The sequence below is a fragment of the Haemorhous mexicanus genome, chromosome 1 (genome assembly GCF_027477595.1).
Source record: "Haemorhous mexicanus isolate bHaeMex1 chromosome 1, bHaeMex1.pri, whole genome shotgun sequence".
NCBI classification, from domain to species: Eukaryota; Metazoa; Chordata; class Aves; order Passeriformes; family Fringillidae; genus Haemorhous; species Haemorhous mexicanus.
The window spans coordinates 19,961,617-19,989,293 of record NC_082341.1 but is presented as its reverse complement, the minus strand read 5'-3'; the positions used below and the strand labels follow the sequence as shown (position 1 = coordinate 19,989,293).

The 27,677-nt window shown below is 36.4% G+C and overlaps 1 protein-coding gene across 5 annotated transcripts in view; it reads left to right on the top strand.

The window, feature by feature from the left end:
* Positions 1-27,677, top strand: part of CACNB2 (calcium voltage-gated channel auxiliary subunit beta 2) — a 246,700-nt gene that overhangs the window by 190,570 nt on the left and 28,453 nt on the right. For 3 of the 5 annotated variants that reach the window (XM_059842049.1, XM_059842054.1, XM_059842080.1), the window contains 7 exons: positions 9,706-9,828; positions 14,103-14,239; positions 16,020-16,096; positions 19,918-20,051; positions 23,445-23,525; positions 23,807-23,865; positions 26,899-27,008. In XM_059842049.1, coding sequence (XP_059698032.1) covers positions 9,706-9,828; positions 14,103-14,239; positions 16,020-16,096; positions 19,918-20,051; positions 23,445-23,525; positions 23,807-23,865; positions 26,899-27,008 — 721 coding nt within the window. Of the gene's footprint in view, positions 1-9,705; positions 9,829-14,102; positions 14,240-16,019; positions 16,097-19,917; positions 20,052-20,196; positions 20,217-23,444; positions 23,526-23,806; positions 23,866-26,898; positions 27,009-27,677 lie in introns of all 5 variants that reach the window. The other 2 variants (XM_059842063.1, XM_059842073.1) reach the window with 1 other exon arrangement.

The window sequence follows — 27,677 nt, the reverse complement described above, 5'->3', positions numbered from 1 at the left end:
AATCAGAAAAAAATGTGAGAAAGATGAAAAAAGGCAAGAGGAGACTCTGATTGGCCAGCTGGAGAAAGAAGTGATCCCCTGCTTAGTGTCCTCATCATCCTCTGGGTGCTTTCCCCTCTACAGTATGAGAGCAATGAGAAAGAAGCTAAATTTTGAGTTTCTCTGATACAAACTAAACCCTATAAAATGAAAGGCAAGACAATTTGGTGGTTGGAGGAGAGAAGGCCTGATTCTCATATCAGTGGCAGTCACTTCCCAGGAGAACCTGCTGCAGCAAAAGGTGTAGTCAGGTAAAATCCTGTGATATTTTGAGAATGTAAATGGCAGCTGCTTATGAATAAAACTCTGGTATGTATTCTACCTGTTATGTGTGGAGAAGACAGCTGTGTGCATATAGGCACCTGCATCATACAGGGCTGATTCTCTGGTAAGACTGAGCACAGGCTGCTCCGCTGGCTTTGGTTCAGCCTGAGGAGTGCATACCCACAGAAAATTCAGTCCACTCAGCCAAGAAAAATACAGTAAATTTAAAAAGTCTAGAAACCCAAATTAGAATTCTTTCTGCCACTTTGCATTTTGATGCCATGTCTTTTTTCTTACAAAGAGAAAAATTGTTACAATTTTGTGTCATTTTATTTCATGTTTTTATAATAACTCTTGCTGCATCCAGCCCGGAATTAAACCTTAGCAGTTCTACGGCTATAATAAGAGTAAGGTTTATTGCCAGCTAATGTTTCATCTGCTGGCTAGATGACTAGCTGTGCACCAGCTGTATAATATATTCTGTAAGGATATCATCATCACAGCACTTCACTCCTGCATCTCATACACCCACCAGGAGACATGTTTTATCTTGTGCTCTGAGCAAGGAATACAAATGAGATGTCTCAAGGAAAAGTAAATAAGAATATTAAGAGATATTAAAGTAAATAAGAATATTAGGAAATATTAAAGAGAAGCAATTCTGATTTTAGCTTGTTAGTGTAAGAGACTGGTTTTGGACATGGATTAGATGATAGCTCCACAAATCTTTAGGTGCTGATGATGGACTGCTTTTGGCACAGCTCAGACAGAATGGCCCAAAGCCCGGCTTTTAGCTGTTCTTTTCTTGGCTTCTCCCCTGGATGGTTCTTCCTTGGTTCCTGGCTTATATCAGAGAAGCCCTAGTCCTGCTCTAGGCTAATTCTAAATCTTTGGAAGAATTTTTTCTAGCAGAAAGACATCTCCAGAAAATATGAGCAAGGCCAAGGCTCCTCCTGTACCGAGGCAGGAGAACTGCAGTGCAGCAGCTGTGCTGGTGCTAAACCTCCTGTGAGCTCCTTCATTCAAAGAGAAGAAGGGGCAGGTGCTCACTGGTCTCCCAGTGGAGGCCAGGCTGAGGAGTCAAGAATTGAGCTTTTGCCCAAAGCATGAAAGGAAGAGTACAATATACAAGAGATACAAGATACAGGAGAATTATAATAGATGAAGTTTTTGCTGTAGAATTGATTTTACTTATTACTATTTATTATTAATAATTACTTATGTTATTCCTCCAAAATTATTATATTTGTCCAATAGTTTATAAGTTTTGTATCACCTTCATGTAAACTTTGTTTTTTTTTTTAAATTAAATGAAAAATTTTAGATAAAACTACATTTCTCATTAGCTTTGTTTTTAAAAGCTCTAGTTCCTGAGTCTCACAGTTGTTCTGCTTCCAGCAAATATTTGAACAGCAGAGCCAAAGTGTGCCTTGGCTCTAGTGCTCTGAATCTAACTGAATATTAAACCATTTTCAATCTGTTAATTCTGTGCTGGAAGTTGCAGGGAGTTTTTGGCAATGGGTATAAAGATTTCAGTCATACTGATGGTGCTTGAAAATGTCAGTGTGACACTAGAAAGGCATTGCTGGGGTGATCCTTTTGTTGATTGTTTTAATTAAACATAGAAAATTGCACATACACATGTAATTGAATAGAAAAACATACAAACCGTGTATACAATGTCAGGTGCTCCAAAGGTAGAAAATGACATATGCAAAGTTTTTTGTGCTCTCTTATCTTTCCTGTGCAGATATATAAATCTATAGACTTTACTGTCTAGTCTGATGATATTTAACAAGTAGTTGTTTTTTATTTTGTTTCTCCTTTGTTGTCATGGGATTGGTGCGTTAGCTCCCTGCTTGGGGGATAAAGATGGGCAGAACGTTCATGACATTTTAAAAAGACAGAAATCATCCCTTAGAGACCACTTGCTTTTCCTCTTTTGAACTGGGAACTTGATGGCAAAAAATGAATCCATTGAAAGGTTCTTGGATGCTATGGAGAGCTCCTTGTGTTTCACACATTGTTGGTTTTTTTGCAAGGAAAGATCCTCCTGTATGCAAGTAAGATACAGAATCTCTTGCTCTCTACAGCAGTGTGAGAGGAGGTTGGTCTCTTTTCCCAGGCAACCAGTGACAGGACAAGAGGAAATGGCAGGGGAGGTTCAAGTTGGACATCAGGAATTTTTCACTGAAAGAGTGCTCAGGCATTGGAATGGTCTACCCAGTGAGGTGGTGGAGTCACCATTCCTGGAAGTGCTCAGGAAATGACTGCACATGGCACTTAATGCTGTGGTTTAGTGGACAAGGTGGTGTTCTCTCAAATGTTGGTCTCAGCGATCTTGGAGGTCTTCTCCAGCCTTAATGCTTCTGTGATGCTGTGATTCTGTAGTGCTGAGATGGAGAAAATATATTACTGTAAAGTTAATGGTTGAACAACAGTACTGTACACAGTGAGGTCTAAGTTAAAGATACCCCCACCATTCCCCTAAGGTAAAGGTAGCCTCATTTTCACTTTTCCTAAGTCTGGGATGTTTAACTTTCGAGTTTAACAAATACTCATTTACCACAGCTTTGACTGTGCAGTGAATATGTGCTCTGTGTTTATGTAATCTGTATCTGGGTTGTCAGGGAGATTTAAAGTATAGATGCCATTTTAATTTAAAAATGAGAAGTATCTCAGATAGTGCAAGACTTACCTAAACAATAGATATCCAGGTGAGGCATAAGGTAACATAAGCTATGGCCATAAAATGGAATAATTTGAAAGGGGCAGGAGCCTTGAGGCAGCTGTAGTGTTTATCATATCCTCACATAACTTCTCAGTTTTAGTTCAGCGTATGAGTTAAGAGCTAATAGAACATTTGGCTTTTCAGACTTCAAAATACCATCCTTGGAACATATAGCCATATAATTCCTGGAAACAGAGCAGTCTAGCTACAAAATGCATGTTTTGAATAAAGGAAGAACTTTTCAGCAGTTTCTTAGAAAAACATGCTTAAAATATTATGTAAAAGTGAAACATTTTAACAAACATTAACCTTTGGTTTTAGCAGTTGTAGAGACTTTCTGATCCAATTGAAAAAATGAAGTGCAGAATTACTTAAATATTGGAACCAGCAAAAAAACTTTCATGAATAACACTAAAATAAGAAACAATTTAGGCGAAGCAGCATTTTTTAAAGATATTTTGGTAATTGAGTCTACATTTTTAACCATTGCATTGCTGATTTATTTACTGTTTTCTTAGCTTGCTGTATCACAGAATTTTGCTTTTCTTGGAAAATTTTTGTTCGTGAAGAGCCTGAAAATGTTACTGCAAATCTTTTCTCTATTTGAACCTCAGCTTAGCCAAAAAAGCTCAGATCTGCTAAAATGCTGTCTCATAAGCTTAAGATGTCTCATAAGCATAAAACGTTCTCATTGTGACATTGAAAAAAGAACTTGAAATCCCAGCACAGTATTTTTATTGCAAATGACAGTTTTCATCTGTTGGCTTTTGCTGCCAGAATAAGCATGTTTTCAGTAAGCACAAACAGACTTTTTCAGCTGTGCCGGTTTCCAGCGGTTCCTGTTTACTCCCCAAGTGGGTGGTATGGAAGAGCCACCTTTCTGGCGCACTTGCATGCAGACAACACATGGCCACCATCGAGTTTTGGCATTATGCTCTAATAAAAAAAGATCCTGCTCATATGAGAAAGCTTGGTGTGCGTCAGTACAGCTATTTCAGTCGTTGCTGCCTCCTGAGCTGAATGTCAACCGACATTGGTGACTCTATTAAAATACGATTTCGCAAAAGGAAGTAAGAAACATGACTTTCAAGCTGTGTGTGAAGATGAGCTAAAATAGTAACAAAAGTATCTCTGGAGAGTACTAGAGGACAAAAAAAATTTCTCTGAAATCTACCTATTGTTAAGAAAAATTGGATCTGGCAGACTCTCTTTTGTACCAGCTGGATGTGTTAAATTTTCTTTCTCTTCAACATTGAATGCAGGCATTGCTGTAGGAGGGTTTCCAAGGAACTGGAAGGATTCAAAGGTTTCCTCAGAAAATTTCTCCAGTGATCCTCGATCCTAAGGAAAGTCAGTATTGATCTTTTACAGCTGAGTTTCCGTGCAGCAGCCCTTACAGCCCATGTCGAGTCTGAGCAGGAAGCTGATGGAGCAGGGTCCTCGTGCGACAGGCACCGGTTCTCGCTGGCTGCTCTTACAGGAGATACCAGAGAGCAGCGGCTGTGGCGTGTCCTAGGCAAGAATTCAGTGAGCCAACCCTTTGGAAAGTAGCAAAGCAAGCTCTGGTAATGGCTGGACATAGTTCATGTTGCCCTAATTTTGGAAACTTATGGGAAAATGTACTCAGGTCAAATAATTTTGTGTTTAACTACTTCTCTCCCAAATCCTTCTGAAGAGATCTGTGCTAACCAAAGCCATTATAATTCAGAAGGGTTTGGATGTCATTATACCACTGTACTTAGGCTGCTACTTATTAATTACAATTGTACTGTGTTTTGCTCTCATACTGTACTTCTCAGCTCCTTGACTTCATTGGAAGTCTGGAATACAATGTAAACCCTCTTTTTAGACCACTTAAAATTAAAACTGGTAATTGATAAATTCTACTTGTAATAACACTTCATTTTGCTCATACTGGACTACAAAACTAAGTACTTGTTTTCCATTATGGATTTCTATGTTCCTCACTCATTGATATGTGAGAGAACCATAGTTCCTGTATGGTTTTTTTTCACAACCATGGTGAACAAATACTGGACAAAGATGCACAGAGAGGTTATGTTGTTCTTTCCTTGGAGGTATTTAAGACTCACTGGGACACAGCCCTGAGTAGCCTGATTAAACAGACCTGTTTTGGGCAGGGGTTGGACTCAGAGACACCAGAGGCTCCTTCCTACCTCAGCTATTCTGTGGTTCTGGCTTCCTTCCTACCTATGACTGCAAAGGAAGGCCTGATCTTTGCTGGGAAGTCATATTTTTGATCGCTGCTTATAGTGACAGTGGCTATATATGCTCCTAATTTTCTGTTAGGACATTCATGGATTATCATTGCTTCCTTAGCAGTGAGATTTCTGAGCAGATGCGATTGTTAGAAATTGGACAATTTCTTATCTGTCATGAGCCTCCAGAAATAATCATCATTTAGAGCAAAAATTTTCTGTAAATTTTTTGTGTTCTCAGGTGGGTTTGCGTTTTCTTTCATGTATAGCGGGTGCATAAATTAGTGTACAAAGTAAAAAAGATAAAATAGAAAAATTCTTTTCTGTGATAGCCATCACAGTGCTAATCAATCTTTGTCCTTCGTGGAGTATTAATATTGTTGATGGCACAAACACTGTGCACAGGGCTACTCTCTGAAAAAAGTGCTGAACATAGGTCATCATCTGTCATATTTGCTTCTCACTAAGACTACTAGTGAAAAGTTCAGTAGTAGTAATCACCTTTCCTCAGATGAAAGAAATGGTGTGACTTTTTAAATTTTCATGAGTGCAAACTTGTTAGTGATTTGAGAGACGCCCATTATATTCATTACCCAAGAGAGGAATAACTCCTTACATTCAGGATAAGGCTGCATGCATGTGTGAAAAGTGGACAGGATGAAGGATGTGCAGCTTTGTGTAGAAATAGGGAGGGAAGGAACTTGCTTTGAGGCACATTTTCTGAACTGTAACACAGAACCAGCTTTGGCAACATTTTTTCAAAATGGTAGCTGTAATAATTTTGAGTCAGTTCTTGTCTTAGCTAGCATTGCCTTCATAAAAGTGCATTCTGATTTCATTTAAACTGGTGTAAATACAGAGGTGCCTCTACTGTGGAAATGATGTGACAGACTAAGAAATAAGATGGATCAGAGATCCCAGATCAAGGCCAAGTGTAGACAAAAATGATTTGGAGAATGTTTTCATCAGTTTTTGTACATCCTGGAAGTGGATGAGGCATAGAGATATTTTGATTATCTACCAGCAATTCCAAAATTAGTAGCCATGAGGGAGATGACTTGTTCTGTGAACAAATTCCATAACAGAAAATTTGCCTCCTTGGCTGGGATCCCCTGGGGCTGCCTCCACTGGGTTTATTGAACAGTATAAAAATCTGAAATTAGTTATAGGAAAAAAAAGGTCCTGTCATGTTTTAAGTACATTACCAGAGAACAGATTGTATTATTTCACTCTGTTATTGAGTGAAATATTTATTGAATACAAATTCAACCAAGCAGGTACAAACTTGTTTAAACAAAATTAAAATTGACCGAGGCAGATGCCATGTGCAAATTCTCATGTTTACATTCAATACAAGTTAATCATGGCACAAGGAAATATAGGTAGTAAAATATAATAATACTTTAAATAGTATGAAATTAGTAATGAGGGTTGATATGCAGATGTGTAAAGTAAATATAATTTGTGAAGGAAGAGGTGAGATCCAAATAGAAAAAGAGAAAATTGACTAAGGTTGCTTTAGACACAATTTAATTTATGTATGTTAGCAAAAGTGTACAGCCAAAGTTGGTTCAACAGTTGTTGAATAAGATTTTGTTGATTTATAGTCTGAGTTTACATCAGAATCTGAAACAGGTTCATGAAGAACCTCGCTTCAGTGTGTTCCCTGCTGCCCTCGTGGTATAGATGATGGTAATGTTTGTGGTCTGATTGTTTGTTCTCCTTGTAGGTTTATTCAGCTGGTTGAGTGTTGTACTTCTACCAGGGAAAAAAAGAAAAACAAGATGGCAGTGTTCATTTGTAAGACAAATGAATTTTTCTAGGCTACTTTATTTCTCTGGAGAGACATGTCATGTTAAACTGTTTAACATCTGGGAGCATCTGTCCCTTTAGTCCAGCCTGTGGATTAACTGAGTGCTAAACTGCCATCCCATTTTCATGGAGATTTAGGGAATGAACAGCAAGTGCTTAACTGTTTTGACCCAGTCTTATTTTAGAACTGCTGGATATGTAAGCAAATGGTAGATACATTTTCAAATATACATATGCATGTGTCAATTTTTATTTTATTTTATTTTTTTACATAAGACCCTAATTACATAACAACTGAGTTTTTTTTAGATCAAGACAATGTAGTTCAGGAAAAGTACTTAATTTGATAGTGCTATGAAACCTTCAGAATTATTTATTTATGTAAAAAGGCTAGAATTTAACTTCTATAAATTAATTAGTTTTAAATATTCAATTAGATGAATTATTGTAGTCTAATCCCATGATAATTTAGTCTCCCTTTCTACCAGTGTGGCAAGTATCTAAAATGGGACATACCATTTCTGTGAATATCTGTAACTCAATATTCTGCTTTGTTTTTCTAATCAGAGTTTTACATTTTTTTGATGGCAGAGAATGACAGAGAATTTTCACCTGCTGCTTTTCTTTCATAATGAGATAGTTCTGGAGTAGTTTCCATTGTGTTCTTTTTCTTGGGTAGTCAGGTTTTGTCTTCTAACAGGAAATTTTAGATCACATCTAAGAAGTATGTCAAGGACATTAACTTCCTGGAGATGTCTGTTTGTTGCAATGCTGCCAAGATTTTAAAGTCTTTAGTCAACCTGAAGTCTTTCATCCACTGTTACTTTTAGGAGCAAGTCACAGTGGTTAAGCAATTTTTTTTTTTAATTTGCTAGAGGTTATAGCAATGTGAGAATGGATAAGCAAGTGTACTATCCCTCCTATCAGTGTTTGGCACTGATAGTTCCTTAATAGATCCATTCCTGTTCTGAAATATATTTCTATAGTGACAGGTCACTGTCATAAAAAATGGTCATTCTTAATAACAGGGAATGATTTATTTGATTATTTACTATTTGATGATAAGTATTGCTTAGGAGATTTGACAATTCAGTGATTATTCATATCTGTATTTTGAGTGTTGAAATTAGTAAGAGCATAGAAAGCATCAACTCTGTTAGTCTGTAATTTTTATATTCAGGAATTTTTTGAGGTTTTGTATGAATATTTAAATCCAGTATTTTATAGGGTCCTTTATTTTTAAGGAAGATTCAGTATATCACTGAATCCAGTGCCTGTGTGACTCCTTTTTTGGGGGCATGACTAGTTCTGTAATAGTTTGGTATCTTTTATGTAGGGTAATAGTGGAAGTAACATGGAGAAAATTATAGAGGAGATCATTAAGATACAAATTTGAGCTGTTAGGAAGTGGAAATTCCCATTTTATCAACACTACAAGATATTTTAATTGATGTGCAGAAATCACTAAACTTTGGTTTTGGATTATTGTTCTCACAAATGCCCAGTTTTGGAAATGTAATCACAAATACATAATTATATCAGGATGCCCTTCTAATAGTTTATCTGGTTATGACAAATTAGGCTAAAGATTCAGCCTGGGGCAGGACAGTGGTGGGTCCTAGGGATACTGTGTGATAATCTCTGTGGGGAGAGCAAGCTCAAGCTGTCGTTTAGCCTAGAATCAATCAGAAAAAATGCTGTTGTCCTGTAAAAGGGTTGTACCTTTGAGAAGAGGAAGCCCTTGGTAGCTGTAGTCTGGGCTGAGCTGGATGGCATCTTCTATTACCATACCTGTGCAGAGAGTGCTCAGCACTGGTGGTGCTGGTAAGGAGAAGCTGTGCAGATATAGGGCTCTGCATGTGACTCTTCTGGCAGCTGCTTCTTGAAAACAAAACTTGGGAAAATCCTCTAACTCACTGATGTCAGCTAGCAGCGTAAGAAAGAATTAGGGAAATGAACAGATCTCTCTGTGGCTGGTATTTGGTAATGACATGATGATCTCAAGGCACGTTGCTCCACTCTCAGAGTGCAGGGAGGTGACTTGCTTAGGGGTTACTGGCAACTGCTGGCGCCTCTTCTCCAAATTTGCAATTTCCCCAAATACTTCTTGGGGGCTGAGATTCTGAGGGCTATACTTTAAGCAGCCTTAGAATGATCCTATGTGACCAGCACATGGGTGCCCAGACAAGAATGGTGTGGAAGGAGCAATGTTGGTACAGTGCCATGTTCCCGTTGCATTTCCTTTTGCAGCCCCATTGTCTGTGGAGCTTAGGTTTTGTAGCTCTTGAAAACCTACCTCTTCTGGCGGCCTCCAAACACTGAATTTGCAGCAGAACTGCAAGCTGACAATATTATATGGATTGCCAAGTCGATTGTGATTACTGACTTGACTTATCTCAAATTAATTCAGAGCTCTATTACCTACTAAAAATCTGTATTCTATGAAATGTGCTGATATTAATAACTAATGCCAGTAAAAATTAGGCTTCATAATATTATGCATGGATGCATTGAGAATTCTGTGTAATTTTTATGATTTTAAAAGCCATAACATAGAGAAATCATCTCCCATGTATATGTTTGTACATATGTATGTATTTGCAAAGAAAAACTTCATGAAGTTCATCTTTTATTTTGCAGTCAAAACCTGTTGCATTTGCAGTTCGGACAAATGTTGGGTACAGTGCAGCTCACGAAGATGATGTCCCAGTCCCAGGCATGGCCATCTCATTTGAGGCTAAAGATTTTCTTCATGTTAAAGAAGTAAGTAAAACCAGAGGAGTCAGTGAATCACTCTTTAAGGGAATACTTGAGTAACAGTGCTACTATTTTGCAATGTTGATAACACTTCACATTGCCAAAGCACTTTACAAATGTTAAAGAAGCTAACAGTGTATAAGGAATTGAATGTTCTTTTAAATGCTATTCTTGTAGAGCAATGGCACAAATTTCTTACAATCAAATTAATGAAGTTCAGAAGGCAAGTACTTTTCTTCTCTAGTAAAAAATGTTTACTTATAGGTTTAAATGCCTATGTCTGACTATTCAAAGATTAAATATTTCTGGGTTTTTTTTTTTTCCTAATCTGGTACTGTGAGAGTTTGTTGTGATTCAGCAGCCAAGGGTTGCTTCTCTTTTATCTGTGTTACTGCATCTCAATTAACCCCAAAATCCTCAAGTCTCCTTTTTTTTTTACTGAAGCTACTTCCCTGGCACAGACAGTATTTAGTTAGCAGTTACATGCTGAAGAACTGGAATGATGTTTCAAGATAATTGCAACTGTCAATAAATGACCTTTGCATTTGCTGCATTGGTTTTCTTTTCCTGTAGGTTGGTTTTTACAATTTTAAATTTTAAACACCTAAAGTCATTTTCTTTCTCTGCTCCTTGCAAGACACTCCCAAAAAATAACTTGGTATCTTTCACATGCAGGCCCTCCTCTGTAGCCTGCTGCTCCCTTTTGAATGACTCCTTCATTTTAAAAGGTTTCCTAGCTTTTGGTCATATTCCATTGTGGTTTGTCTCAAAATAGCCCATCTGGATATGGAAAATTATAGGAAAATAAACAGAAAGTTAGTTTAAGGTTGAGAGCAACCTAGCCATGTATTTGAAATTATGTCTTTGGCTCATTTTAGGCTACCAAAATATCCCTCAGTAGTTATGATTGATGATGCACAATGATTCTGCCAGCACAGGTGCTTTTGGAAAGAAAGAACATTCCTAATACAGAGACAGAAATACAGGTGGACAGAGACTAAAGGAACACAAGAAACAGACTTGGCTAATGGTCATAATTTTTCATATATATTAAACACACAAAAAGATAATAATTTTGATTCAGACTGTATATGGTGAAGGAAATATGCTTTCTGACTGATGATGGTGTGAAAGAATTGCTCTGCTCTGTCTTGTGACAAAAGAGGAGATGAGCAGGCACGGAGTCCTGGCAAGAGAAAGGCCATCAGCCTTTTCCAGTGAGTCTTGAAGCACTGGAAAATAAGGCTCAGTTTGGTTAGATCAAATGGTTTTGTGTAGTCATCTATTCCATCTGCACTTCAAATGAAGTGGTAATCTCAGACTATGCATCAAGTGTTTCCCTTGTTTCCATATAAACCAGACACACAGGGTTAGCAGTTTTCTGTTATAAGTTAATGCATTTTTCTTCACAGCACAACCTAGTCTCAGATGTATATATATATGTGGGAGAAAATCTGGAAGGAAAAGTCTCCTGAACTTTTCTGTATCTCCAAAATGCCTTCAAGGGAAGCTTAGCTCAGCTTCATTGTCCGTGGCTGTGTGTAGCGCTGAGAGGTGGAAAAATACATTAAAATGTTCCTGCAACCCCAGGTGTATTAGAATGGGCATTCTGTGCTGATTGCCTTCAGAAACACCTGCTTTTCTCTCTAAGCTGTCGAGGAGAGGTTATTGCCTACTGGTGCTGGTCCAGAGATTGGTTGGGAAGGGACCCTGGGACCAGACCAGCTGCACCACTGGAATGGCGAGATGGGAAGGGATCCACAAGGAGTCAAACTGGGACTTAGACTCTTGCTCTGTATTTGGCAGCAGCTGTTGTGTCTGGGTGGGTTGGAGCTCCTTCAGAGGGTGCTCCAGGGCCAGCCCTTCCCTGCACAGCCATGTCCTCCCCCTCCATCTTCTATGCCAGGCCCTGGTTGTCTTCCAGGGCTCTGTATCCCACCAGGTATCGCTCCTTCAGTACATTCACTGCTCCCTACAGTTAATCCTGGGGGAACTGAATTGTCCAAACTTTAATTAACTATGCAGATTAAAGAAAAAAAACCATATTAGACTATAAAATGCAATGTTGCTTATATATTTTATACCTAACCTATTGCTAGAGATATAGAAAGCTGAGTTCATCTCCAGTAGCTTGTGCCTGCATAAGGATGCCATGCTGGACCAATGCTGTCCTCTTTTTGCCTGAAAGGGCTGTTCACCAATTTTTGCTGCTGAGAGGGCTCAAACAAGAAAAACCTCAGTTCAAAATGTACATGGACAGTGATGAAAAGCACTGCAGTGATTGAATATGAGGGAAATTTATCTTCATTATTAGGTTACATTCATTAAAACTCAGTACACATAAGGATGATGGATTCCTTCCTGCATGAAGAAACTGCTGCATCATAGTAACTTATGAATCTTTTGAGGCTTTAATGCATGGTCATCATTTTGCTCTGTGTTTAATTAATTTTTGTATTTCCTTTGGCACTCTAAACACAGGTAAATTGCAGAGAATCACTCACCTTAGCCAGCAACTTGAGAGCTGGACACCTCTCTACCACAACTGAAAAAAATAAAATTCGAATTAGAAAGTATTATGTGTGTTATTATTAACTTTAAAAAGTATCTTATACTTTTCATATACTGACACAGCATTTGTCTTTGAGACCTTGCAGAAGTATGCTTTTATTTCTATAGGAAGAAATTCCTATGGATTTCTATTGCTTCTAATAAAATTAATATTTTTGGGTGGTAATCTGTTGTACTGTGGGACAAAAATAGTGACTGTTCAGATTTTAATTCAATGGTGTTTCTTAATTATCTATCTCTTTTTTTTTACCAAGTTAATGATTTAGTTAGCCTTTTGTAATGATAGGGTATATTTTTAATAATACATTTCAGTCTAATGCAGCTTGGAGAAACTGCTATTCCAGAGCAGCTCCCTATGAAATGCTGGTATTCTTCCTCATAAAGGTATCCATTTTGTTGAATATTTTAGATATCCTTATGTTTTATAAGCTTAAAAGTGCTTTTATTTTAATCTCTATTATTTGTTAGCTGGAATATCTTATGGTTGGTCTCAAGCACCACATGATTTCTTTAGCTGCCAAAGTCAAAGATAATACTGCAATGTAGGTTGTATATCAGTGATCCACCAGTGATGGTAAAATTAATTTCTTTTTAGGGGAGCCCACACATTTTACATGTTTTATTCCTAACTGTACACTTGTTAAAGTTACTTGTTATGTAATTAAATATGTACTATAATATCTACATTAATAGCTTCAGATTCAAGAGAGCTACTTTCTTCACATTCAGGTGTTCTCTTAAAGTTTCCTGAATATTCCAAATTACCCAAAATTCCTTTTTGATGATAGTTCTTTCCACGGAACACCAGAAGTATTGTGTGTCGGGCCCATACATGAGTGACCTATTCTCCTTCAAAAATGGTGAATAAATTAGAATGGAAAAAGCAAATAGTTCTGCTGCATAGACCTCTGGAAATCAACCAACCTCTCCCACACATGGCGGGGGGCGGGGAGGGGGTGTATGAATAAAGGTGTTGAGTTAAAGTAGTCAATATCTCATATTTAACAGAGCTGAAATTCAGTTAATTGGGCTATCTGGTGGACTTGTGTAACTGTTAGGTTTTTTAAGTTATCCAGAGATATCCATTCCTTGTGGATCTATCAGGGTAAGTTTAAAATGCAGATCACGTGACCTATCTGAAGTACGGTATATATAAGCAGACAAATACAGTCATATTTCAGAAGATTTTAGTGAGAAGTGGAGAAATTTTTAGGCAGTATTTTTTAATTTAAATAGAGATCTGAATAAAATGGAATAAGAAAAAATAGATTATTAATAGATTAATAGAATATTTATATAAAAATTCCAGCAGTAGGTGAGAGTGGATACTAAGTCTCTGGTGTCCATCAAGGAGAACCACTAAGGGAGAACAAAAGCAGCTCTCATATATGAGAAGAGTCTTTGAAGCAAGAAAAAAATAAAGATTGTGAAATGGGTAGAAATAAAAACCAGGGAGAAACATGAAGACTTTGCAGGAAGGTTTCCACTTAAGGACTGTGGATTTTAATAATTTGAAAGGAATAATTATTTTAATGTATTTCTGAATATTACCACAATTCTTCATTGCCATAATAACATAGCACAGTCATTAACTGCAGGAAAGAATTTCAAAAAATAGCATAGCTGCAAATTAAAACTAATAACAATGTTATACCAGATACAGTAATTTCTTAGTATGTTACTTTTTTTCTTTTTTTTTTAATCTGTAGAAATTTAATAATGACTGGTGGATAGGACGATTGGTAAAAGAAGGCTGTGAAATCGGATTCATACCAAGCCCAGTCAAACTAGAAAACATGAGGCTGCAGCATGAACAAAAGGCAAAACAAGGAAAATTCTACTCCAGGTAATGACTAGAAATCATTAATAATAGCGACATTCTTTGACACAACTTGGAAGCTGATGCTGTGTATCAGTCATATATATGCTTAATTATTGTTAGTGGCAGCTGCAAACATTTTTGATCGGTGAAGAAATTAATATATAAATAATTATATTATTTATTATATATAACATTTAAAATATTGGTAATTAATAAGTATATTCATATCATTGATATTTGGGAGAAAAGTAGATATTTAGATTGGCAATCTGTGGTGGCCTATCTGTGAAATTGTTTTCTTCCTTTTTTTGTAAAATAATTGCTAATATACATTACAGTAAGTACATTTACTACATGTTAGTAATTTTTTTAAACTTAAAATTGAATTATCTAAGTTCTGTAGCATTTTTAATTGTTTTGATGATCATCCTATTTCTAAACACATTTTAAGCTTATTTTAGAAATTACAGAAAATGTTAAGATGAGTTTACTTGTATGCCAAAGCCAGTGCCTGTTATTTAGCTCACAGGGAAAAAATAGTCTTGTCAAATTCATTGCCTACAATCACAGCTTTTAAGAGCGCTACATTTTATGATGGAAGTTGCATGTCAAGTCATGTGTTATCTCTGACTGCAGCCATCATTGTATAAGAAAAAGGACTGTTTCTAGATATTCTGAACAACACTAAAAGATAGAATAATGTCACCTTTACTCTCAAATTCTTAATAAAGTAGTTTTCTAGCAACACCTGTGGAATCAAATTGTTTCCCTTTGAGTATAAAGGAAACAAATATTCCCAGTGTATTTGAGTGGGATGGACCTGGAATTGAGCTAGGAACCATTCAGGAAGCCAGAAATGCTTTCCTATCCCCATAGGAAGGGCAGCAGTCTTTGTAGAGCATGTCTAGAGTAGGACACCATGATTGGGCAGTGCTCAGCTGCATTCACTGTCTGTGAAATGCTTTTCCCGTGAGCCTGCTGTCCTCAGCATAAGGATGCTGGATTCCTTATTCCTCCAGTGACACTTCTGGGACAGCCTGTTGTGTCCCAGTGATGCAGTTCTTTTCCAAATTGTAGTCTTCCATTCTCCAGAAATTCTCACTGAAGATAACATTGTCCTACACCACAAAAGCATTAACTTAATGCTTATTAATATTTCAAGATGAAGGAAGTGGAAACTGGTACTATCACATGAATTATTTGAAGAATGAAATAACCTTTCTTACATTTTTTTCAGAGCTTTTCTCATTATGGTAACTGAAATAAAAAAGACTAGAACTGTTGTTTCATTTTCAAAACTTGGATAGGTTTTCACAAAGCAGAATTTGACAAAAACCTTAGACTGCTTTAATTTTGTTTTAGAGACTTTTCTTCTTAAGTGCTGTATTGTATTGAGAAACAAAAGAATTTATACGTTAATTTAATTGAAAAGGTGGTAGACACAGTCTCTTCTTCATTAGCAATTTATCAATAACTCCTCAGCTAAAGGAAACAGATATGCTCACTAGCTTAAGAATTACTCTTGTTAATGGGTAGTAATATTAATTACTGAATTGTATTCAGATCCTGAGGAAGTCAGAGCAGCAGAATGAATTGCACAGCAGCACAAGAAGTATGATTGATGTTTGCAGTTCCTCAGGTCTCAAAATGTACACACATTTGGTGGGAGATGTATATTTTATACCTCTGCCAGAAATAGTTTGTCTCACAGCTAGCACCTCATTTAGAAGGCAGATAATAAATAAACTAGATTATATATTGAGAAAGCTACAGAACTTCAAACTAATATATTACTTTACTCCAGTAAATCAGGAGGAAACTCTTCATCCAGTTTGGGTGACATCGTTCCTAGTTCCAGAAAATCGACGCCTCCATCATCTGGTGAGTAGGTTGTGAACCCTTCTGTAAAGAGATTTATGAACCTAATCTGTTAAAATCCATGTACCTTTAGACCTCTTCTTCTTATTGCCCATTCTTCTTAGGTAAAACACAAGTGATGTGTTACCAGATAAGGCTGGTTTGGGGTGGTTTGACGTAATGGAGTCAATGCCAGCAAGTCCAGATAATGATAGAGCTGTTAATACATAAAATTGCCTCTTTACTTTTACCACAGAGTTTTGTAGCAAAGACATCACAGATCTGTGAGACTACATTACAGTAGGGTAGTGGAAGGTTTGGTCTGTTCTGAGCACTCCTACTGAACAATAAATACTTCCTCACACAGGAGAAAAAGTGGCAATAAAAATAGAAGTTCCTGAGAGGTTTCTGCAGTAGCATCAAGAAAGGCATTATTTTAAAACATCAGGAACATTTAGTTTCACAATTCTGGTCATGAGAATGTGCTTCACATAATTCTAGGATGCTGAATATTTTTTGCCTTTGACAAATTTTTCAAAAATACTATTTTGTACTTAGAGCATCAACATACAGATTTAACTTTAGGCTGGATTCAAGTGATATGAAGCAAATACATGGCAAGCTGGGGAAGAATGCTGGCATTAGCTCCATTAAAAAAGCACAGCAGAAGATCACAAAAAAAAATTTCTATTGAATTCAGCTGCTGTGTTGCTGGATGTTTTATCTTCTCATATTCACTGTAAATATCTGAAAACAGAAAATATTAATGAGTGTATTAGGGCAAAAGCATGGATCTTCCAATCATATTCATTTATATGGAGGCTGGTCTACAGAGCAGGCATCTTAAAATGAGCCTGAAGATTTTAAAGTATTGACTTGGCCATTTATAAGAGAGACAGAGAAATTAAATCATGTTTTGGTAGTGGCTTCATTTGGTTCAATCAATTTAGAAATGTCTTGTAAAACCATGGATTTGTTAGTAGCAACCAACTTTATTGCAATTGCAGTTTGTTTATATAAATTCCACCTCAGTTTAACTTCTCTTTTATTTTGAAAATATTTTATTAGTTTACTAATGCATTTCCATAACAAGTGTGTAGAACACACCTTAATCTTTTACTTTTTGATGGCTTTAAAGTGGTGTGTTTACTGTTAAGGCCAGCTTTTTCAACAACTGCATTTTTGTCCATCAACTCAACCTATTTTGCAATTTTATAGTTAGAGCATCTGAATGCTGTGATATTATTTGCTATCAAAAAACCACTTGAAGATCAGTATTTCCATGTATTTCCAGAATGTTGCACAGAACTTAGAGTTAAGAGCACAGATATCACTCACCTGGATTACCAGCTGACTGATTGCTACCCGTCCTCTAATTTTCATTGCACTGAATTGTTCCTTCAAACACTGTCTTTCAAGAAATATGGTTTTCAGGAGAACTAAGGAATTCTGTTAAAGTTTATTCAGTTACAGTGAAGATTTGAAAAATATATATGGATAGTGCACATTAACTTATTCTGTGATAGCAAGATTTTGAGTCTACAATAATTTTTTGCTTATAACGACTTAAGGAAGGTTAAAGAGGCATAATTTGTGACTAAAACAAGAATTCAAGTGACTTCAAAACACAATTCGATTATTATTCCCACACCTCCTCTCTTTGAAAATACAATCAATTACAAATACATTGATTATTGAATAAGTTGAAGAATACTAACTGAATAAGTTAATTTCATTTTTTGCTTTGATTGAGGGATGGGTTTTTTCAATGTAAAATAGTGCCACTGAAAAACCAAACCAAAACAAACTCACAAACAAGATGAAGAACCAGTGAAAAACAAATGAAAGCGAGGCTAATATCCATTTAAATAATCAATATTGATATAGTAAAAAATCCATACAGTCCTGTTTGGCCACCAAACTGGGTAAGAATCATGCTGAAAATGACTGAAAAGACCCCAATGAACTTAAGGTATTTAACAGTAAAAGAACTGTCACAGGAGATGTTCCATAGTGTGAAGACTGAGAATGAAAAAAGGAAATATTGGTAACTAGCTGATCAAATTCTGCATTTCTTTCTTACAGGAAAAGTTTAAGGTAACTGATTTTTCTTTACTGACAATTTTGGTTGAACATAGTACCAAAGGAGTTTTAATATGTCTTGTTGTGAGTGATTTACAGCATCTGTGCTGGCCTGTTTTCAAGAAAAGATAATATGTTCTTTTTATACTTATGAAGAGGATGAAGGAACAGTGTTGGTAGAAGAAAATGTTACATGATTTCGGTGGCTGTTTTTGGAGCAGGATTATAGAAACAGGATGTGGATCTACTCACTGGATTTTTCCTGGGGAGCACAGACTCAAAGGCACAGTAACTCAGGGGATGTCAGGCATCAAGGCATTAGATCTGTGGATAATTCAAATGGGAAAATGTACTTTATGCAAACAAAAGAAATCACTGCCCCAAGTATGTGTTTCATCAGTAGCTACACATAGGCTTGACAGAAATATTTATTTGTTACATAATTTAATAGCGCATGCCACTTTATTAGTTGATGTCCCACTCATGAATCAGATGAAATCAGGTCACTAAGATGGTTTCATAATAGTTTGCAATGATTAATTAAGGGTTTGGATAAATTCAATACAAACGATTCTGCTTACAGATCTATTTAGGGTTAGGCTCAGTTTGACATCACAACATGGCAAGATAATTATGTGCTACCAGAGGGAGTGGAGAGGTGGGTAACATCTTCACACACGAGGGTGGTGATGTATGACTGCTTATGGTTCACTTTGGTGTATCTGCTTGCTTTCTGGAGACAAGTTTAAACCACTGTTTAAGATCAGGATTGATTGTTGTAAACGAGAAAGGTTTTGTTTGGTTTTGTTTCGTTTTACCTGCGGTTGGCAGGTATCTGTTTTACTCAGCATTCAGGATAACACGGCTTTGCATTTTGAAAGTGTATTTATTACTGAGTCTGTGAGGATTCCTGTTGAATCTCTTATTGCTTGCTGAAAACCACGTAATTTGTGGTTATGGTATAAGCATTTTTTGTTATATATTCTTTTGAGGTAGAGATTGAACAGCAACAGTTATTGTATTCACTTCCATTTTACCCTGCCTGCGTCCTGACACTTACATGGGATCCACATCTCTGAGCTAAGCTGGGATAAATTTCCTTTCTTCTGCTATCCATTCTTTTTAGTTTTCACTATTAGTAGATCTATGTTTAATTATTCCTAATAAATGTATCTTATGAGTACAATGCATTTTTATTTAAAAGATTAAAAATGCCAATTGTAGTCCATCCTGAGATAAACATAGATAACATTGTACCAATATCTGGCTGTTTTTGTCATCAAAAGTGATTTTTCTTCTAATTCTTCATTTCCTATAGACACAGTAGTGACCTTTCAAATTTCAATTGACAATACCCATTTTCAATTAGTGTTCATTGCTATAAAATAATCCAAATTTTGTTGACCGAGTTCCGTTGTTTACATTGGTGGAAGTCTTATCCATTGAAGTGAATATTTTGGATTTGCACTGGTGTAACAAGAACAAACTTGGCCATTCGTCTATTTTGTAAATGTTACAGTAGCTGTTACAAATCGCCTTCTGTCTTCTAATCCTAAAGTACCGCACCTTTAAATTTTTCCTTTTGTTTTATTGTGGTTTTTTTTTCTCATGGTTAGCTTTCATTATTTATTTATTTATCTGTTTATTTATTTATTCATTTATTTCTCTGGACAGTTTTATTTCTCTTTACCTGTAATTTCCTTTTTAACCTATCTTTACTTTCCCTGTCACCTGATAATTCTGAATTGTTTGTCTGTATATAGCTGTAGACATAGATGCCACTGGCTTAGATGCAGAAGAAAATGATATTCCAGCAAACCATCGCTCCCCCAAACCCAGTGCAAACAGTGTAACATCACCCCACTCCAAAGAGAAAAGAATGCCCTTCTTTAAGAAGGTAACACCAACTTCCAAGCTCCCATCTGTCCACCTGCTCACCTGCACTGCGTCGCATTTCTAGTCCTGTTAAGTGTCTGCGTCCTTTGACAAGCCAATAACATGCATGCTTTGTTGTTCTTTGTTTCTTTTCCATGCTGCTGTAGCTAAGCAGAAGCAGAAATCGGTAAGTTTATATTGACATAGCCTGTATTTATCCTGCCACTGGCATCATTAGCATTATAACTCCAGATTAATAATGCAGCTATTCTAGAATTAAGGATGAAGAGATGTGTTGAACTGATAGTGGATTCATTACAAGAAAACAGGCAAAAGTTCTTTGTGTCTATGAAACTCCGCTACATACTTATCCTTTTTGATGGAATGAAAGCACACACTTAGCAGGCCTTCTAAAATATTTGAGAAAATTATTTCTAGCATTGTAATGCACCTCTCTAGTGCATGCTTATTCTTTCTATATCTTTCTCAATTGTTTTTTTCTTTATTACTCAGTCTGTTGAAATCATTATTGCAATCTATCAGATACTCAGTTTGAACTTTGGAAACAAATTGTCAAATTTGTTCTATTTTTAATTTAGTCTATACTTAAGCTTCTAATTCACTAGATGCAAAGTCTGCAAGTGCACATGTCCAATGGAAAACCTCAGGCTTGTTTTGAGAGTTTACTTCAGGTTTTTCCTGTTGTCATGTATAAATTATCAGCCAAATGTTCTTGCCATCCATCAGTGAGACTTATTTAGTATCTCAGCTATTGAAAGTGGTACTGGTGGTTCCCAGGAGAGCTGATGTCTCTCCATAGATAACCTAGATAACTACAGAATTATGCAATTGGCATCTTGTTGCAAAAAGCTTCAATAGGTTTCTAGGGCCTTTGCAAGAGTAAGTTAGCAAGATGTTAGGTAGCAGCCAAACTATGTAGTGAAATACCACATTTTGACTTTTTTGTTTTAAAATCTGTAGTGCTCATAGCTCTCATTTATTTGGTTTTAACCACTCACTTAAATTTACAGGTAAAAACCGACTGTTATAGTGCTTAAGCAGTGCCAAGTGACATTGTTGTCCCTGCTGTGGATGCTCTCGTGTTTAATAAGTAGATCTTTGTTTCTGTCTCTTTTTTCTTGAATTCTTTTACATAGTATTTAATCCTTCTCATTTCCGAAGTCGCTACTATTGGTTTCAGTTTGGTCTGTTAAGCCTGGTGTAGAAATCAACAGCAGATTCTTACTTATGAGTAATTTCTTACTTAATCATATTTTTAATTGGATAATACATGCTGACATGTATTGGATGCTGTCTGCATAAGCATCTTTCAAAGCTGCAGCTTCCAGATGAACCACCTTAGACCTGGATGAGGGTTAGTCCCACATCTTTCTTTGACTCTGTGGTGCCTCTTCTTCCATATCATTACAAGTGTTAGTGGGGTTTGTAATACTGACATTTACACTATGTACTGGATGGCCATCCCAAAGTAATCCACATAGTCAAACCACTGAGTACAAGCCATATGTTCAAACCTGCCAGTTTTTATTCTGAGTTCATAGTTGAACTTGAATCTGCAGTGAAAGCTGTATAGTTCAGTGCCAGTCTCTTAGAAAATATTAGGTTCTCTACTGCTAAATTAATGAATTTTAATGCTTCCGTTAGATAACTTCTACTCAATTTCCTGCTGACAGCTTCATTATTTCAAGCTGTAAAAAACAGAGAAAAAAATGCCCATTGCAACAGAACAGAATTTAAAAATACCCCATATTCCATCAAATAAGGTAATTTCTGTGCTTGCCCTGATTGTCAAATAGCTGGTTGACTTCTAGCATGAATGCCTTTGGTTAAGTCAGCCACATTAAGACAAAGATCTGTTGCATCAGGGCACTCATGCTAAAAGCACTTGCACAAATGTAATGAATTTTTCTTCGAATCTGTCTCAAATATGCTTATCAGATTATTAAAAATGTTAGCAAGAACAGTGGAGGACTGCTTTTGGATACAGGCCCGGCCTAATTGCAGGGGTTTGCTTTGAAACATGTTGAGTCAGATTCTGTACTGTGAAAAATAAATTCATTTCACATGCTTATGATGCCTTGGGCACTGGTCTTCATTCTCATGTTATTAATTATCTTGTGAAACTACAGGTAACAAAAAATAAATTGCATTGAGGGACATTCACAAAAATATTTTCTGTGTTTTAGATTGCTTTAGACTGCTGCTTGTGTAGCATTGTGTGCTGTCACTGTATAAATGTCTGTCTTTGTGAGTTTGTGTTTTGGAATGTATATACTTATTTTAATGTTATCGTGAAACACCTTGGGATACATTGAGTTCTGGAACAATGAACAATGTCTGTATTCTGTGATCTTGACTGATGTATTTGTACTATGTAAGCATTTGAAAAATAGATCTGGCATTTCTTTTTCTGTAACACCCACACATTTTCTGAGTTTGGATTTCAATCGTTTATTCCCAAGACAAAGATAAACCAAAACTTTTCTTATGAACAAAAACCTCTTTCTGATTAGACCCCATTCATGGTGATATATATTGAATAGCCACTTATAAAGAAGAAAAAATACCAAACTTAACATTTTATTTCCTTTTATATTGTATTGTGATAACAATATAAAATATTTGCAACCCTTAAAAGGAGACAATCTATTTTATCTTTGTATGCTAGAATACCTTTTTAGAAATTGTGCATGATACATCAGTTAGTATTTTGGCAAATATGGTACTACCAGAATCCATTCTTGGGTGGTGACAAGAACTTCCCAGAGTGGAAGAAATGCTATCCCAAGCTCTGCTTATGATAATTTTCTAGAAATACTAACTTGATCAGTCATTATTTTGATTTAATTTGTAATTGAATTGTGGGTGCAAATGTGGACGTCAGACTGAGTGCTGCCATGGGAATTTGCAGTGATGTCACAATGTTTTTTCAAGCAGTGGGCAGATCTGAACATTTTTAAAAAAAGATGCATTACGCTTTTCTCATCCCCTTTTGTTTTATTTTTCTCTTTCATAATTTCCTATATGAAATTTCTATTGAAAACAGATGTCACAGCTGTAGAATTAACCATTTCAATTCATTAGTTGTTGGAAATAACCTTTTTAATTTACCAGTTAGGAAATATGCAGAGGAAAATCTGAGTGCATGACCCAGAATAAGAGTTTTTAACTATCCAAAGTATATATGAAAACAGTAGGAAACCCTAAAGTCAAAGAAAAGTTTTTTCAAAAGAAATCCCTGAACCTCTTATGTCTTTATCTTGTGCTACCAGTTCCTGGGAAAAGTTAATGAATTTGAGATTCCTGTGACATCACTGGAAATTCAGAGTTCCTAATACTTGGAGTGGATAACACTTTATGTGTTGTGATGCTGAAAACTTCTTCTGTTTTGCAGACAGAGCACATCCCTCCCTATGATGTAGTGCCTTCTATGCGACCAGTAGTTTTAGTGGGGCCTTCTCTGAAGGGATATGAGGTAACTAATTGTTGTAAATGGCTTAATTTTTTACAGAATACTGTGCTTCATTTGTATTTGATAATTTATAGCATAGGCAAACATCAGACAGTTTTTACTCCTACTAAATAGCTACTCATTTTTATTTTACTTCATCTCAGAATTGAGATTAAGAATAAATTGTGTTCCAGTCTCATTGTTTGGAGAAAAGATATATTGTCAGCTTTATTCTATAATATTCTTAGCATTCAGTATTATGAATTTCCTATGCAATTTTTAATTTATTGGTTTTTTCCTTCTAGGTAACAGATATGATGCAAAAAGCATTATTTGATTTTTTAAAACATAGATTCGAAGGGCGGTAAGTACTTTGCAATGCAAATATACTTCAGGTTCCATTTGGGTATTACCAGGTTTTTCAGAAATAATAACATTGCACAAAATTAGGAATGACAGCTAATTCCTTGATCAGTGGACTATAAGTGTGGATTGGAAGTTTCCTTGACAGAGCATGCAGAGGCTGTGTTGCAGTGGGAAGTGTTCTAGGGCATATATTTGTTGAGAGTAGAAAAAAGGATGTCTTCTTCTTGAGGACTGTGACATTCACACTCCAAATTGCTAGATATTTATCTACAGATTAAAAAATTATTTTAAATATTTTTCAAATGATATCTCATCAGTACTTCCCAGGTTTTGAGCAAACTGGCAAGAGCTACAGTTCCTCCTCAACTCTACTTCCTCACTTGGCATCCAACTCAGAAAGAGTGATATGGGATTCAAACTATCTGCTGTATGGGATTATCAGACTTTTGATCCCTCAAGATAGGAGCTTGGTTTGACAGTAGTTCTGGGCTCTATAGTGGGAAGTTTCAAAAGGAGTGGGATGAGGGGGTGGGGCAGTGCCCTACCTTGCTGAAATATGGTCACCCTTGGCAGCACACCAGCTGCACTGGCTGGCTTCTGATCCAAGTGGTTGCAGCACACTCGGCTGTAACACAATGGGATTTGTATTTGAGCCTTCAGGCATTACTGTGGTACAGTCAAATAAAAGTGGCATGATGTCAAATGATAGTCTCTAAAAGCAGTGCCACGGTCTGTAATTCCAACATCACAGACCCATGGAGCAGAGACATCAGATGCATTCTCCAGACATGATTATATTGGTATTGGATCAAGCTCCAGATTAATATGTTCTAGTGGGTTGACATTGGGAGGAAAAATTGTGAAAACAGGAAGATCTTATAATAAAATCTGTAACTTCATGGAATGTTCTATTTAGTTTGGAAGTGGTCAGATCCATAACACTATTCTGTGTGTCCTGCTGCTGTCAAAACTTTGAAGAGGGAACTTGAGGTTTTTTGTTAATGGCTTCAGTTCTTTAAAATACCACACATTGTGGTTTAAGCTGGTGGATTTTCTGAGTCAGAATAATGATGTCAATACCTAACCACTTTAGTAATCCCTCTTTATATTAGTCAGGATTGTCAAACCCTAGATAACACACCTTCAGAATTGGAAGTTATCAAAACATATTTTGCAAGCAGAAGAAAATTATTGCATCTTTATGTCTTTATTTTAGAGCATGTCAGATTTTCAGTTGTAGATCCAATGGTGGCAGGGTGAATCCACAAATACTCCAAACAAAATTTGTGTCTATAGTACCAGATTTGAAGCATCACAAACTTCAGTAGCCATTGTAATCATTACATCAGGACTTAAGGTCCTGAACAAATTTGCACCAGGGATTCTCAGGTTCATGCTACTGCTTTGAGCTGCCATACTGTTGTCCCTGCTCTCATTGCAATTGTTTTGCAATATGAACATAAACACCCTTTGTTTTGAAAGCAGACTTAGTCTTCCTGATGTGACGTTTCTCAAAGACATGAAAGTGTCCTCAGAAAAATGGTAAAAAGTCTTAAAATTAAAAGTAGTATTTTTCATAGACAAAAAGACTGATAAATCTGCTGTTGTTCAGTATACCATAATTTCATTTTAAAAGGCAAAAATTTACTATTGCCTGTAGGAAGAAAGACTGGCAGAAAAGAATCCAAATCAACTCAAAAAACCAAAAAGCTGTAAAAGCTTGTACTGTCCTTCCATTAGCAAATAAAGAAAACTAATATGTATCCCAATATACATGTTTGATTTAATTTTAAGACAAATGGCATTATCTGTGAAAAGCTGTGCCACAAATCACAACCTTTGGTTATGCTTTTTGCTTAAGTTTGATCACCCCTAGATTTCCAAAATTTTATTACTAATCAGTATTGTACACATAATTCTGGTTTTTGATATTAACTTCTGGCTCTGTGACATTTTTTAGATAAGTGCATACACATGTTGCGTTCATTGGAAATGGCCTATTGGATTCCATTTCAGACGAGCCAACTGTGCTTGCTAAAGAGGAGCCCTCCCACTTAGCAAATCTATTTCCTCTTTTAAATTGCAAGTAAAATCCTACAAGGGAAAACAAGGGAATATCATCAGTCTCATTTAACTCTCAGCCCTGGAAAAATGTGACCTCTAAACCTCATTAGACTAGAGAGTTTGAAAAGAAACTTAAGGGTGCATTTTGACCCTGTAAAACAAAATAAACCAAGGTAACTGTTATTCTAGGAAGAAGACTATGCAGAAGGTTATATAGCAGTGCGAACAACTGAAAGTAACCACTTCTTTCTTGGCTCATCTTTTCTCATAAACACAAAACTGAGCCTGCCAGATAGTCAACCTAGGCTTTTCAAGTATGTGCTTCTCCAAGTTACAGTTCCTATTTTTAGGTGCTAGCATTTCATTGCTAGCATGAATCTTTCTGGAAATTTATAGGTAGCTCTTGCACTCTGTTAGAAAAATACATGCTAGTAAGCTGAAAAATAAAAAAGCCAAAAACCCCAAACCAAAACAAACAAAAAACCCTTCAGTTATGTTGCTGGACTCATTTCCCTAATAAGCCCTACCTTTACCATTTAATTCTGCGTATCCCTACATGTCTTACAGGTATGGCTAAAGTAACCCAGGTTGTCATTCAGTATATTGTCATTCAAGAAGTCGGGGAAAGGAGAAACCAGCCTGTTCATACTGGGGGTACTGGTGAAATGTCAGACCCTCACCAGATGTGGAGACCCCAGGGAAGTCCCATCTTCTGCAGCAATCCCTGACCTCCTCCTGCCACCCCTCTCCCCCGGCACATGTAGGAAGATGACTTATCAGTAGTTATTGTAGCAGTATTAAGTTAGATAAAGTTTTTTTCTCTCTTCACATTGGATGAAGCATACTGTGCTGCTGAGAACTTATTTTCCTATAGTCTTAGCCATCTTCTAGTGTTAAACGAGACTTCTCCCCACATCTCTGAAAGCTAAATAACGTTCAGTGCTATTTTGCTGTATTTATTTTGCAGTATATCAATTACACGAGTCACAGCAGACATCTCGCTTGCCAAACGCTCAGTGTTAAACAATCCCAGTAAGCACGCAATCATAGAGCGGTCTAACACCAGATCAAGCCTAGGTAAGTACCTGCAATGTTGCTGTCTGCAAATTGCCTGTGAAGTATGCTACTCTCATTGCATACGTGTAAGCTAAAAATAGCCTTCTCTCTGCTGTGGGAAAATCACAGTTCCCATAATTCAGAAATCCTGGCACTAGAAATCTTTTTAAAATCACCATCATGAAAACTTCCTATAGTGTTGATTTTGGTTTATTCTGCTTGTGCTCAGTTTTCATATTTGGCTGTTGGCCTCAGTGGGGAGAGGCAGCCATCCGTATAAAATCTGAAGACATGTTCTCCTGGTTAAATACTTGGAATTATATGAATATTATTGATACTATGGATGATTTTTAATAAGATTACTAGTAGTGATAGCTACTGACACGAAGCCTGAGAAAAATTATTGAAGTACACATTTTATGAATTTTTTTATCAATTTTAATTAATTGTAAGGTTGGTACAATAAAAGGAAGGATGCAAAAAAGGAGATGTTTTTAAAAAACTGTATAGCTACATTCATAGCCAAAATATCTGTCATCTTATGTGAGTCTTTTTGTACTGAAGCTTGTCCAGTTGTATCAATAATTAAACATTTATTGCCCAGAAAGAAAAATAAGCTTAGATGGGAAGTTGTAATTAAATGTAACCATTTACAGTACAGGTGGCTGCACTGGAGCTTCCCATCGCAAG